The 15,108-nt window shown below is 34.6% G+C and overlaps 1 protein-coding gene across 1 annotated transcript; it reads left to right on the top strand.

Moving 5' to 3' along the window:
* The first annotated feature begins 7,123 nt into the window (after positions 1–7,123).
* eIF3b (eukaryotic translation initiation factor 3 subunit b) lies at positions 7,124–14,312 on the top strand. The gene is made up of 10 exons (XM_073075644.1): positions 7,124–7,314; positions 7,522–7,837; positions 8,134–8,320; positions 8,605–8,831; positions 9,528–9,704; positions 10,195–10,774; positions 11,425–11,543; positions 12,173–12,326; positions 13,049–13,157; positions 13,914–14,312. Exons 1-10 carry the CDS (start codon positions 7,188–7,190, stop codon positions 14,006–14,008), a joined length of 2,091 nt encoding a protein of 696 aa, XP_072931745.1. The 5' UTR covers positions 7,124–7,187; the 3' UTR covers positions 14,009–14,312.
* The last annotated feature ends 796 nt before the right edge of the window (positions 14,313–15,108 follow it).

Genomic DNA, 15,108 nt, shown 5'->3' with positions numbered 1-15,108 from the left:
AGCGCTATAAGAAAATAAATAATAGTTTAAAAAAACTAAAAAAATACACTTTTTATAGAAAATCCAACTAAAAAATAGAAAATATTTTTTTTTAAATTTGAATTAAGAATAGTGTAAATAAGATAGAAATATTTTTTATTGTAAAAAAAGCGTGGGGTGCATGGTGTCAATAGTTATAAATATTTTATTGATAGATAGAGTAGAAGGAGTATCATTATGATAATATCTTAAAAAGCACCCCACGCTTTTTTTACAATAAAAAATATTTTTATCTTATTTACACTATTCTTAATTCAAATTTAAAAAAAAAATATTTTCTATTTTTTAGTTGGATTTTCTATAAAAAGTGTATTTTTTTAGTTTTTTTAAACTATTATTTATTTTTCATTTTTTGGTCGATTTTTTTATAAAAGCGTATTTTTTAGTTTTTTTAACTATTATTTATTTTTCATTTTTTAGTGATTATTTTAACAATTATTACGTAGCGTATTATCAAGTTTATCTTTCGAATCAGCATCAGCACCTTTGCTTAGCAGTGCAAAAATGAATATTGGGTCATTGTTTAACACAGCTGTATGAAGTGGTGTTTTACATTGATGTTTATTTTTATTGTTAACGTGAAAATCCCAGAGGAGTTGTTGAATGACATCCGAAGTGCCAATGCTAACTGCTTTCTTTCATAATTTATACCATATCCCAGGTCCTCTATCTTGGATAAAAGTAATCACGGAAAAAGGATGATAGAGCATCTTTTAAAAACAGGCGCTGATGGCAATACTCAAGAGAAAAACGGTCAACTGCTTTACATCTAGCCATTTCAAAAGGACGTCGTCCAATCATCGATTTAATATTACAGCATGATGATGTTAATATCAAAAATAATTCTAGAATTTCTTCTCTTTGTGTTGCTGCTACCTGCAGAGATTTTAAAACTGTTAGTAGTTTAATTAATTTTACAGCTCGAGTTAATAATATAAGTTGTGACTATGACGATGAGCTGAAATCATATATGCCTTTACATTTGGCAGCAAGAAATGGGAACAATGAAATAGTGGAAATCTTGTTAAAGGAAGGTGCAGATGTTGAAGTGCTGAATGAATAAGGATGATGAGACACCGCTTCATGATGCTATTAACAACGGACGCGTCGAAGTTGAGGTCAGGTCAGGTCAGGTCAGGTCAGGTCAGGTCAGGTTAGGTTAGGTGATCGGCGCGCCTGGTAGATTCCTTTATTGGTCTTAACGCAGACCTTCCGGGTCTCAGAAAAACAAAAAATCGCTGATCCTGATGATCCTAGTAAGGACAACGGGTTAGAATGTTTAAAATATTGAATTGTCATCGGTCCTTAATAAGTATGCCAAATTTCAAGTTAATCCGACGTTTTGAAGGGGGTTAAAATCATGTTCAAAGATTCCGTTACATACTAACATACCAACATACATACGTCTGAAGCTAATAAAAGCGTATTAATGACGTAAACGATCCGCTCTATTTTCCGCTCGTGAACCATGGTGGGAATATTTGTCATGGTTTTGCAATATTTTTGCATTTAAATTTAATTTTTGAAGGTGGTAGAACCCTTTGTGGTTCGACTCCGGCGGCACCACCGCCACACCTATTTCTACCTAATAATAGCAGTGTTAGGCGCTGCTGTGTTCCGTTTGAAGGGTGTGGTAAGGGAGACATACTTTTTAGAGGCGTTCCAGCTTAGTCCACAGGGGTAGAGCGGCGCATCTGTGGCCGACCTCAGGCAGGAATATCTAGTCCTATCTGGGGTTGATTACAGATGTCCATGGGCGGCAGTAACCACTTACCATCTGGTGGACTGCATGCTCGTCTGCTACTCCTATATTATAAAAAAAAACTTATATACATAGTTTTTGTGAATTCTATTTTCATATACAGTTCTCCGAAAGTTCAGATCCCTTATGAGTAATAAGACAGCCTTTAACGGCAGCATCGCATCTTTTGATTAAATTATATCTTATCTTGAACTACCTTAGGCGCTATTGCTATTTACCCGACGGCGGAGGGTAATGTAATTGGAGTGTATGTAATTATGTATGTATGGCTAATTTTTGACTTACAGCTCAAGCGGCTTGACGATTTTTACTTTAGAGGTGACTTAGGCTACATAACCTCTCTTTTCAGTTAATTATTTTTAGGCAGTTTGTTTTGTTTACATAATTATTATTAGGTACTTGTTTATTTCCTTCTTAGAATTTTTTACACAAACTAAAATAATTTTATACTGCAATATAACTTTATACTGTAGTTTTTTCCTACACATGTAAGTGTCAAACGTAGGTATAATGACTCACTCTTGCATTGACTGATGAAAGTAAGTTTAGGCGTTTGCATTCTGGTGCCCCCATTGCGATGCAAAGTTGTTAGAAAGTAGGACGTAAGCTTGGTAAACAATTAGCTTCTACGATGATTAGATGCTGTTATTCCACGCAGAGATCTTTTATATTCATAGCCTACATTTTTCACAGATTGGGGGTATAATATTATAGTATTTAGTTACAAAGGTGGTAGAACCCGTATGTGTAGTGCCAGCGTAAATCAGTTCTCATTTTTCAGTGCACGGATGTAGATCCCGACTAACATAATTATAAGGTGATTAGCTTAGTCCTCAGAAGTGGGAAAGCATCTATGATCGGCTTCATGTAGAAATATAGTAAAAGAGAGTCTTTTAAATGGAGTTAATTATAGACTTTCATGGGCAATAGTAACCACTTACCTGGATGGACTATACGCTCATTTGCTACTTCAATCTTACAATACAAATAATCAAGTTCGTAGACATTATTATCTTGATAGCGTTAACTCGTAAGGAAATATAATAGTTCATTACGCAATATTACTGCAATTTATTTCTATTCTAATAAACACCTAAAATGTTTGTGGACGAATTAACCAAATATGCTCATAATAGGCAATCATTTTTCATGCTAATAATTATGTCTGTCTCGCCACGGTATGCTCGCAGAGAAAGTAAGTGAACTTTGACTTTTGCACGCTTATTGCTTTGACAACCGTGGTATAAAATAAATCAGATACCAATTATAAGTTGTTTATATAATACATTTTAACTGATGAAATCTAAGTAAATATATCTTATATTGGGGCTGCATCAATAATATTGTATAGTAAGTACCTATATGAACCTTCATCTCACACAGATATTATTATGAAGGTTTCACCTATCTATCTACGATCTTGCATTGCATTCGTATCGTCACATTGTTCATAGTCGTGAAGTGTATGTCTATAATATTACTTAACTTCCAGATAATTAGGCAAATTTGTACCTTCTCCAACCAACCTACTTTAAAAATTACCAACACGAGTAATTTTTAAAGTAACTCTATTATTTAATTTTATAATCAACTTTGAATTATGTCTAAGTTACCAAAAATATTTTAATTTTGTTAGAATAAACTTTTATATTTAGTAAATCATTACAGTTGTTATGTACCTGGAAATGTAATAATACAAACAATTTTATCAATATGCGACAGCTAGACGATACAAAATGAATGTTTGCTAATCCACTATTGTAAAGGCCTTTACTAACTAAAGGTATCGCATGTAATGAACAATGCTGAGTATTTTGTAGAGCCATAGAGCCGCTCGCAATGAACGTTCAACTGAGAACTATGTGTGTGTGTGTGTTTAAGTTTATTCCAATATGTATTTTATTCTATATTAAACACGGTAGTATTCAAGGTTAAAGTTAACAACCTACATTTTGCTTATTGTTTTATATTAAGTTTATTGGAAACTGACTTACATATTATACTTACATATTTACATATTTACCGGTTACACTAGAAAAGAATACACCTTGACTATTTTGGATCGATCACAGATATTTATTATACTTGATATCATTGGACGTCTATAACCAATTCCATATAGAACAGGAGAGATGCTTTACCACTGAAGTCTACTATGGTGCCTCATGTTATGTAAGTCAGCAGGCATCAAAAATGTGCCTAAGAAATGATTACATTATACAGTGTTTTGTCATATACCTACGTGTACATCTAATAATATGATGATGAAATCACAAATGGTTATAGATTTTGTAATGTACAATAATGATAGTCACTATACATTGATAGAATTTAAAAAGCAAAATCACATTATTTGATGTTTAAAGTGGGACAAGCATGTACTACCTATCCACAATTAAATAGTACACAACAGAATTTGTGTAACAATATTTGTAATGTTATGCAAATAGCCACATAAGTCGACGCTGGCCCTAACGTAAGCCGCTGTGGGTTAACGTTTGCGACCTCAATAGCCGTGCGCGGTGACCGGGAACGTGGCGGCGAGATGCAGGCCATTGCCTCCGCAAATTGGAAAAATACTTCGATGCATATTTTGTGGGCTGGTTTGATTTGACGATGTACGATAGTTTATGATGATTTTATAGGTATTTTGTGCCAATGAATTAATCTAAAACGTTCGTATTTTTATATAATATAATAGGGTGGATGAAATTACTTTATTGTAGCTAAATTCCTTTATTTTATAAATTTACGTTATAATGTTTATAGCATAGTCATAGATTAGTATGCATAGTAAAAAAATTAAAAGTAGGTCTGTAAACTATAATTGGGTACTTGACAGTTATAACAATAAAATATGAAATATGTTGGATATGATAGCTTATAAGTAAACATAAATTATGCAGTATTTAGTTTAATTTTTAATACGTTCTAAGTATTTTAATTTTTTAAAAGAAATTTTCGATTTTTTATCTGTGGATTTTAAATCCCAAAACGGCGACAGTGCTGCCTTAAATGTCAGGTGACGTCACTACATGCATAATAAACAAGACAAATAAAAATGATATCGTTTGCTGTTAGAGTTGGTTGAATTTATGTTGTGAACCGAAATGAATCCACAGTATATTAAAGCTGATAGCGTGAATCTGCTTAAAGAAGATATACAATGCAATAAATAAAAATGAATACAAAAACTTCCGTGAAATAACCTATGGAAATCACAAATAAACAACGTAAGTAAAATATTCTTTATATTTACATTTAATCATTTCGGACAGTTAAAACATTTCTTAACCGATTTCCGATAGAAGAAAGGTTGTCTTTAAGTGATTATCAAGCAATTTAAACTATACTTATATTCTTATGTGAACTGCTCTAAGGTTATTTATTGGTTATATTTATATTTTCAGATCTTCGCGACACTCGTATAGTAACGACGCTATAGGGTATGTGCAGTTTAAGAGGCAGGCAAGTTTGTATTTCATGAAAAGTAAAAGTTGTCCTGAATACAAGGTACATCAAAAGTCATGCTCAGTGTCCATGACTGTATATGAAAAACAAAGTATTATTAAATGTGATGACTGTCCTGCCTCCCAAGGATGCAGCAAACATGATTTAATGTGGAGTCATAGAAAGTGAGGAACCAAAAGTTTCAAAGCTGGTCAGCACTCTGAAGTACATAAAGAAATGGGAAATAGTAGTTCTTTACTTGAGTAACAAGATGAAGGAAGGAAAAAGACCATACAGTTGCTGTTATTGCACTACAGATTTCTCAAAATGGCAATGATAAAAATTATATATCTAGTTGTTACAGAAAATAATTTAAAAAATGAAGAAAGTACACACTCAAGCAGCACAAAAATTCAGCTTCAATATACAAGAAAATAACAGCTTCGAAATGCTTTGAGGTTATCTGTAGTAAATATTGTAAATGTAACATATAATGATTAATATATACAAAAGTTCTATGGTGTGTACTCAATAATAGACCCATATAAACCTAACAAATAAAGCAGTCGGTTAATAAAAGATTAAAATTAGCAAATCATGTATTTTTAATTATACAGTCCTGTAAGTTAATCCGTGCACAAGTAATAATAACTCAGTCATCGAAATAGTTTGTTTCTTATTAATTACAGAATGAGGCCTTAAAATAGAGAATTCTCGTAGACGTCTTATAATTCTATTCTTATCATAGACATCTATATAATATATTAAATATATGAATACTTCCACTTGCTGTTTTGTTTTGATTACGTCCCGTTCCAATGATTTGGAATTGACGAATCACTCGAGAGTTACTAAATTTATTCCTTTTTTTCAATAATACTTCTCTTACATAGATAGTATAAAATGTCATTGCTTGCAAACAGAGGATTTAAACATATAAGAATCTGCAAGTTCTTTAACGTTTATGAGATTTGGGTTTAGGAACTTGTATAAGCAAATTTGTTAGGATATTTAGCGATCGTACTTGAACACATCGTCACTGCACACGCCTTGTAATTTGACATTCTTGCAATTGTACTAATAAAAGTTAAATAATTCCCAAGATTTCCCCTGAAGTATGTGTAGCGTCGAAGTTTATTTCTATATTTTCAATGTGTTGACGTCACGCTACGAAATGACACTTGACCGCCTGTTTTGGCGTAACGTTCCGTTCACCGTAATAAAAATATGTTTTTTATTAATAAATAGCCCTTTTTTCGAAAAAATGATCAATGAAAGGCATATATAATACGTATATGAATTCATTAAAACAGTTTCCCAAAAAGTGTCAAGTAGCCAATTCGTATCTTATACTTTAATTTAGCAAATTGCAAAAGCGAAAATAACAAGTTAAACAAGTTTGTACTTGCCGCCACATTTATTAAAATTTAATCCATAGATAATATTAGAATAAAAATCGAAGATGTATAATATTTGTATTTTTAAAGAAAGCTACTATATTTTGTAAAGATTTTATAAATGAGCCATTGAACAAATAACATCGATATTTAAATAACTCAAGCGTAAATTCTCAACATTACACAAAGAAAAATCATCTGCAATATTAAATCACAGTATGTGCATAAAAGCATGCCGCGGTAAGAACCGCAGTGTCCGTAAGCTTTAATACATGGTGCAATATTTTAGAATATTATAAAATCGCAAAGATGTTCCTAAAACAAATATAACTTTAAATAAAAACGTAACAATGATTCCATAATTGGTAAAAACAATTTCAGGTGTATGTTAACTTGTACACTGTAAAAATGTTTTCATTGTCAAACGAATGAAAAAACGTATACTATGGCGTCTGCAACAAACTTCACGTTGTCTATGCTCTGAAACTTGTTAGTTCACTAATGGCGTGTCTTCCGGTAACACACATTACAACGTCAAAATGGCTAAGAAAAAAGGTGACGAGAAAGTGAATCAAACCCCTCAAAGTGACAATGAAGAGCAAAACTTTGATGAGGAGCCAGATTTTGACGATCCCGAGGGATTTGTGGACGACATTCCTGACGAAGGTAGGGGTTGTAATATTAGAGGTTGTCCCGGCCATATGCGTCGCCCACACATATTTTGCGGTTTTTCTGTCATTATAACTATTTTTATACAGAGTGCTTAGTGCATTTCACCTCTAGAACGCGCGGGATGTGAATTTAGTGCGGTAGTTATGAAGTTAGAGAGTGTAAGAACGAATTACGCGACCTAACCTAACTTTGACGTTGCAGAATTGTTGGCAGACCTCCTAGAGCAGAAGCCAACGGAGTCGGACGGTTACGAGAATGTGATCGTGGTGGACGGGTGCCCGCAGGTCGGGCCCGAGCGGCTGGAAAAGCTCCAGAGTGTTATCACCAAGATTTTTAGTAAATTCGGTACAATTGTGAACGAGTATTACCCAACCAGCGAGAATGGTTCTACTACGGGGTATATTTTCTTGGAATACAGCAACCCGCAGAACGCTGCGGAGGCCGTCGCCGCTACCAATAATTGTAAATTAGATAAGCAACACACGTTTTTAGTGAACTTATTTACTGATTTTAAAAAGTGAGTATGTGTGCATTGTTCTAAGTTTTCCTCATTGTATATGAAATTTATTCACCATATTGTTTTATTGACAGTGTTATTTCTTACAAAACAACATTTTTGCATTCCAAAACTTTCAGTTATATTATGGATTTTGTCAATGACAAGTTCTTTTCTAGCATAGTTAAGGCATACTCAGCAAATTATCTTAATTATTACAACATAATAATGATAGAGTACTTGCAATTACACTAAGTTCATTCTTAATCCTTATTTCTATGTAAAATTTCTGATAACATCATGAAATTTATTTTTAGGTATTCAGATATCCCTAAGGAATGGGAGCCACCATCGCCACAGCCCTTCAAGGTCCAGTCAGACCTTCAATGGTACTTGATGGACCCTGATGCGTACGACCAGTTCCTTGTGGGCATTGGAACCGGTATTGCATTACAAGTGTGGCAGAATGCTCTGCCTGAACCCGTTTTGCTTCAGGAGAGACCTGTAAGTGCTTTGTTTATTGGAATTAAGAGCTGTTGTTGACACATTGCAGTTGCACTGCTAAAGGTGGTCTCGGAGTGAGGGGCTTAGGTCATAGTGTAACCTGGTCAAATGTGGTTTGGTACACATCACACAGCTTTGAAAACTATTTGGGTTGTTTAAAGAATTCTGAGGAGTTTTACTCATTATGTTTTCATTCATTATAAGAATAAATAAAAAAGTTTCTCAACCAGATTTAAGACTTATCTACTCTTCTTTTTAATCTAACATTGTCATCATTTCAACAGAACTGGACGGAAACATATGCAGTATGGTCACCTCTGGGCACGTACTTAGCGACCTTCCACTGGAGAGGAGTGGCTCTGTGGGCGGGACCCAAGTTCTCACAGTTCCAGAAGTTCTTCCACCCTGATGCAAGATTCATATCGTTTTCGCCCTGTGAGAACTATATTGTTACCTTCTCCCCCGGTAGCGACAGGGGGGATGACAAGAAATTAATAATTTGGGATATTAGGTGAGGTTTTAATTGTTTTGTTTTATTTTTAATGTTGATTGGACTTGTAATATATTGACAATAAGTACTTTAATCCTATCTGGTGATGATTATGACTGTCCATGGACGGCAGAGATCCCTTAACATCAGATTTGCCACTTGTATATAATGAAAAACGTTTTAAATAAAGCCTAATTCTGTCTTGTAACAATAGTGTAAAAAAGTGTTCTGGTTTGAAGGGTGTAGTCTGGTAAAGGCATTTCTCAAACATTCTGACCTATAAGTATAATTCCAACTTAGGGATGCAAAGCGTCTGTTACTGACTTTAGGTAGGACTAATCTTATTGTTGTTGGCATAGTTTAGTAAAGATACTTCGCTGCCCTGAAATTGAATGTAGCCAGTTTTTTTTTAAATTCTAGAAAAATATTTTTTTGAGACAATTTACGAATAAATAACTAATATTGCGTAATTTACGTAATAAATAAATAAGTATTTCAAATATTTTAGCACGGAGACGTGGCAACACTTTTATGCAAATATTTCAATTGTCAAAACTGGTTATATTTTCTTGTTAGGAGTGAGTAATCTTTACTAATCTATGGGTGTTGGTTATAGATGTCCCTGGGCGGAAGTAGCTTACCACCCGGTGCACGACATGCTCATTTACTACTTACTACTACTAGATTACTAATTTTAAAAACACATTATCTTAACAGGACAGGACAAGAGAAACGCAGCTTCCCCCCACCAGACGAGTATGTGACGTGGCCGATCTTCCGCTGGAGCAAGGACGACAGATTCTTCGCGCGGCTCGGTGCTGACGTGCTCTCTGTGTACGAAACCCCCGGGTTTGGTCTCCATGACAAGAAGAGTATCAAGATCCCTGGTATCAGGTAACGATATTTACCAAAATTACTATTTGTCAACAAAATAATCATTTCCCTTAGCATCAGCGTTTCGCGATTGGTGATTGCTATAAAACTGCGGTAGTAACTTGCTGCATTTGGTCGTGGTATCGACTTATCTGAATGCGTTTCTTATCGACTGCATTGATGCCACATCACATTTTTCATGTGCAGTTGCTGCATCAAGCACCCAAAAGTAGCTGCAATTGGTGCTCAAACATGAACTGGGTGTAATGTTTGATCAATACATGTCATACATAACAAAACAATATCTTATGAAAAGCAGCTAAATTTGGATTGATGCTAATGTAGCATTTGTGCTTAGTAAAGGATTACAACAACATCTTGGGAGTATATTTGTCTTGGGAATATATTGTAATGTATTCATAATAATGACACAAGTCCAAATATGAACAGTAATATCTTAAAGAATGTGAATGATAAGTCTTGTATACTAATAAATTATTCTTCTTTACAGAGATTTCAGCTGGTCGCCAACAGACAACATTCTCGCCTACTGGGTAGCCGAAGACAAGGACGTCCCAGCTCGAGTGACGCTCCTAGAGTTACCGAATCGTACCGAAATCCGTTCAAAGAACTTGTTCTCCGTCGCCGACTGTAAAATACACTGGCAGAAGAGCGGTGACTATCTCTGTGTCAAAGTCGACAGATACTCCAAAGTCAAGAAGGATAAGAACGACATCAAGTACTCGGGAATGTATTACAACTTCGAAATATTCCATATGAGAGAGAAGGAGATTCCGGTTGACTCGGTTGAAATTAAAGAGCCCATTCAAGCATTTGCGTGGGAACCGGTGGGATCCAAATTCTCGATCATTCACGGTGATCCGGCGAATATTTCGATCAGCTTCTATCAAGTGAATACAGGTCAGGCGCCAACGTTATTGAAGAAGTTTGAGAGGAAGCCGTTCAATCACCTCTTCTGGTCTCCGATGGGACAGTTTATTGTGTTGGCTAACCTTGGGCTGACCGGTGGAGCTTTGGAGTTCCTGGACACGAATGACTTCACTATAATGAATGTGTCAGATCACTATCAGGTATGTGGAGCAACTTTCACTTTGATCGTAAATGTTTATTCAGTACATATTGGCACATAAATACTTTAGCGAACATGAGTATATTATTAAACATACTATCTATTCGTGGTTTGTTTTTGTTATATTAATGATAAACTTTTGAACTTTGTAGACAATATAACAATATTCTATTCAAGAATTAATTCCTAAATAATCTAGTTATTAACATTTCTGCTATTACTTGAAAGTGTGTAGAACCATATAATAGTATGGTTAGATGAGGTAGGTACCACCACCACACTTATTTCTACTGTTGGTCTGCATATTTAGATATGAGGAGATCATCTTAGTCCTTAGTAGTAGCAATGTATCTATGATCGGCTATAAGTAGGACCTCTGTTCTACATGCAAGATGTTTACAGATGTCTATGGGTGGCAGTTCACTCCCATAGGTGGACTGAATTTTCATTTGCTAAATAAAACAGACTTAGATTTAAGCACATGAACGAAAGTTTGTAAATTTCATAAAAGCGTGCATTTTTTATTTTTTTAAGTGCACAATTTACAGAGGAGACACTAAGAATCTTTTACATTCTGGTTGGATATTTTCCTATTAAATAACACAATCATTGTAGGCGCAGCATAGATTTCATAACTATGTATCCTTATAGATGTCTGGAATCGAGTGGGACCCCACTGGGCGCTATGTGGTGACCGGAGTGTCTTCGCTCAAGTGCAAGATGGACTGCGGCTACTACATCTGGTCATTCCAGGGCAAGATTCTTAGGAGGTGAGTATCATATAACGTTGTCAAGATGGTAGAACCTTCGTGGTTCAATTCACAGGCGTCTATTCTATAGCAGTTTTAAATGCTGTTTTGTTTAGGTTCAAGTGGTAAGGGCATAATACTTATATGAGCTGTGCCAGATTACACCCAAAGCTATTCATCAAATTTTTCGCCTTTACATGATCAAAAATATCCTTTTCTAATTCAATATTATTATTTTAATTTAATTTTAATTAGAATTGTTACCTATGACATATTTGCATACCCTTTGGGTTAGGATAGGAGCACAAAACTAATGTATTCCATATATAATGTACTTCACCTTATCCTGCAATAAATAAATGAATTGAATTGAAAAAACATTGTAGTAGGCAGAAGTTTTCAAATTATATAATAATTTGAAAACAACAAATTATATAATAATTTGAAAGGCAAAACATTGTATAGATTAGTTATTAATAATGAGGAGTAGTCCTCAGGTCCTCCTCATAATAACGCACTGGTGTCTGACCACAGAAAGGATTCATGGACAAGAATCCATGGTTGGCAGATTTCACTTATAATCTACTATAGCTACTTTTTTATTGTAGAAACAAAATACAAATTGAACATTTTTATCCTAATGTTTCCAGAGTGATGAAGGAAGGTTTCGCCCAGTTCCACTGGCGGCCCCGCCCACCGTCCCTACTAACGGAGAAGCAGCAGAAGGAAATCAAGAAGAACCTTAAGAAGTACTACTCGCAGTTCGAGTCTAAGGATCGTATGCGAAGCAACAAGGCCAGCAAGGTATTATAATGTTGGAATTTACAATTGTTTTGGAATTTTGTTATGAATAGTGAAAAGTACATATTTAAAAAAAAATGTATGTATGGTCACCCAGGTTATATAATTTTTGATAGTCTCTTATATCTATCTATCTTATATATAAGATTCTCGTGTCACAGTGTTAGTTACTCCTCCGAAACGGCTTTACCGATTTTCACCAAATTTTATATGCATATTCAGAATCTGAGAATTGGCTACTATCTATTATTCATACCTCTAAGTGATAAGGGTTGTTCACCCTCAACATTTTTTTATTTATATGGCAACACAACGTTTGCCGGGTCAGCTAGTTATTGGATATATATAGTTCTTGGAGTTTTTTTTTGTGTTATGTAAAAATTGTTTGAAATATATTGTGGTTATTTTATTACTGTATTATGTTTACAGAACTCAGCAATTGAAATTGGTTATTCATGCTCCTACCAATATTTTATTTCCTATCTTGTTATGATTTGGTAATATATGTAGCACCCTTTGATAAAATAAATCAGGCTGCATACCCTTTGCTATAGTTACTGTCATCACGTAACTGATGATTGCATATTGTTTGATTGTAAACAATGTAACGTTATGAGTTTTTTGTATTGGTCTACAGTATTTCAATAATAGATGTTACATACATATATGTATTTTATGTTTGATTAATATATGATACACCAATTAATATGTATTTATTCGATCAGGAATTGGTAGCGAAGCGTACAGAGCAAATGAAGAAACACGTGGAGTACCGCGAGGCGAAGTCTCAAGAGTGGGCCGAGCAGAAGCAGCGTCGTCTAGCGCTCCGCAAATGTGAGTATTGTTATATAGTTAGAATAAAATTACGTCTATACACTTCGTTTGATATCGCAGCTTTGCAAGAATAATCTCACAACTCAAGAAGCTAAAGTGGCTTTCCTGGAATATTGCCTATATTCCAGGAAGGCCACTTTAAAATTTAACACTGTTTTTGTTTCAAAATCTTTTTAATAAATGAAATTAAAATAATCAAAAATAGAGGTATAATAAGATTTATGTTTCAATATAATAAGAAATATTTTTTTCTTAGATTGAATTGTAACTTTAACAGAAAAATGAATTTTGAGTTGCATGGTTATTCATGCAAAGCAGCGATATGTTGTTTATAATATGTCCAATTTCCATATGTCTGTTGTTCATATTATTTTGACGACCAACATGGCGGACCTGTCACCATATCGGTCTAATGCGCAAAGGGTTCTGGGTTCGATCCCCGGCCAGATAGATCTCCATATATATTTTAGATATTATCTGTTCTAGGTATTTGTGTATTCTTCTTTAAGTGTGGGCTGTGAGTGTAGAAAGCGTTTATATATTTATGATTATTTATAATCATCGACGTCTATCACGTAGCATTGCTGGGCAAGGTCGTAGCATTGCTGGGCAAGGGTCTCTTGTCAAAGTGGGAAGGATTTTTGGGGATATTTAAAGAATTTTCAGCCATGTAGCTATCTTCACGATGTTTTTCCTCAGTAAATTAAAAATTACATAAAGTAACAAAAAATGCTAAATCATTTCCTACTTTTTCAGATGTAGACACAGATGGTCTCGACACCGACCAGGCGAATACAGTGGAGGAAGTTATTGAATTCTTGGTGAAAGAGGAACAAACAGTCATCGAGTAGTCGCCATAGGACCCCCCGGTTGAGGTCGGACCCCCTCCGGCCTCGTTCAACAAGAGCATTCAAGTTTCGTACCTACTTCCATATATCGTACATACAGTCACAAACAGTGTTTTATATTCGATAATTCCATAATGTGCAGTGTAAGATTTCGGTTTATAAATTATACAATAGGTAATCTTTATAGAAATCATATTAAATTGATATGTTACAAATGGAATATGGCCTTTTAATACCTGTAGCTTGGATTATATGTTTATCTATTTTCCGTTATTGTGGGACGAAATAAACTTTTATTACATTATCATTGATTTGTTGTTGACTACCCAAATGACAGGAATGAAGGAATGATGAAGGGTACCTTCATAGGCACTTTCATACTATTTTAATGTGTGGTTGTTGTAGAAAGTTATGGATATAACTAAATACTGCTATAAAATAATACATATTCAAATTATTTATAAATAAGACATAAGGTATACCCTAGTGAATGCAATCCCGACTCGAGATCGTAAAGTCGAGATCACGGATCCCGAAAATCTCGGGATCCCGCGGGATTGATATTTCTAATCCCGCGGGATCCCGAGATTTTCGAGATCTCGTCTAGTTAAAAAAATCACATCTTTGTAAACTATGAAAACTGCTTGTTGGTTATAGTGAGGTTAAATAAAACAAAATATTATTGGAAACAAAAGCCTTTATCCTTTAATTTAACTAAAGTAAGGAAATAATTAACAGTTTTACTAAAATAATCATAACAAGGTTTAGAATAGTTAAAGATTAAAAAGTAGTTATGGGTGATTTTCAAAATAATTTCTTAAAAAAACAAAGTGCACACCGCCCGCGTCGCGAGCGGATGTGTGTACCATCACTGACCATTGCCGCCTAATCCCGTCAATCTCGAACGAGATCTCGTCATATTATGCTTCGGGATTGATCCCGAAAAATTACACGGGATCTCGCGAGATCGGGATTGCATTCCCTAGTACACGCTTGCCGGATTGACTCAGGAGGCGCCACCACTGCACCTATTTCTGATCTATAACATCTATGTTATAGGTTGTCAGAGTTCTGATTTCTATTATTGACTACGGAGTGGTGGT

The sequence above is a fragment of the Epargyreus clarus genome, unplaced genomic scaffold (assembly GCF_041222505.1).
Source record: "Epargyreus clarus isolate Ecla_fem2 unplaced genomic scaffold, WU_Ecla_fem_2.2 ptg000008l, whole genome shotgun sequence".
NCBI lineage: Eukaryota > Metazoa > Arthropoda > Insecta > Lepidoptera > Hesperiidae > Epargyreus > Epargyreus clarus.
Note: the sequence above shows the minus strand (reverse complement) of the source record. Positions and strands in the feature narration are given on the sequence as shown.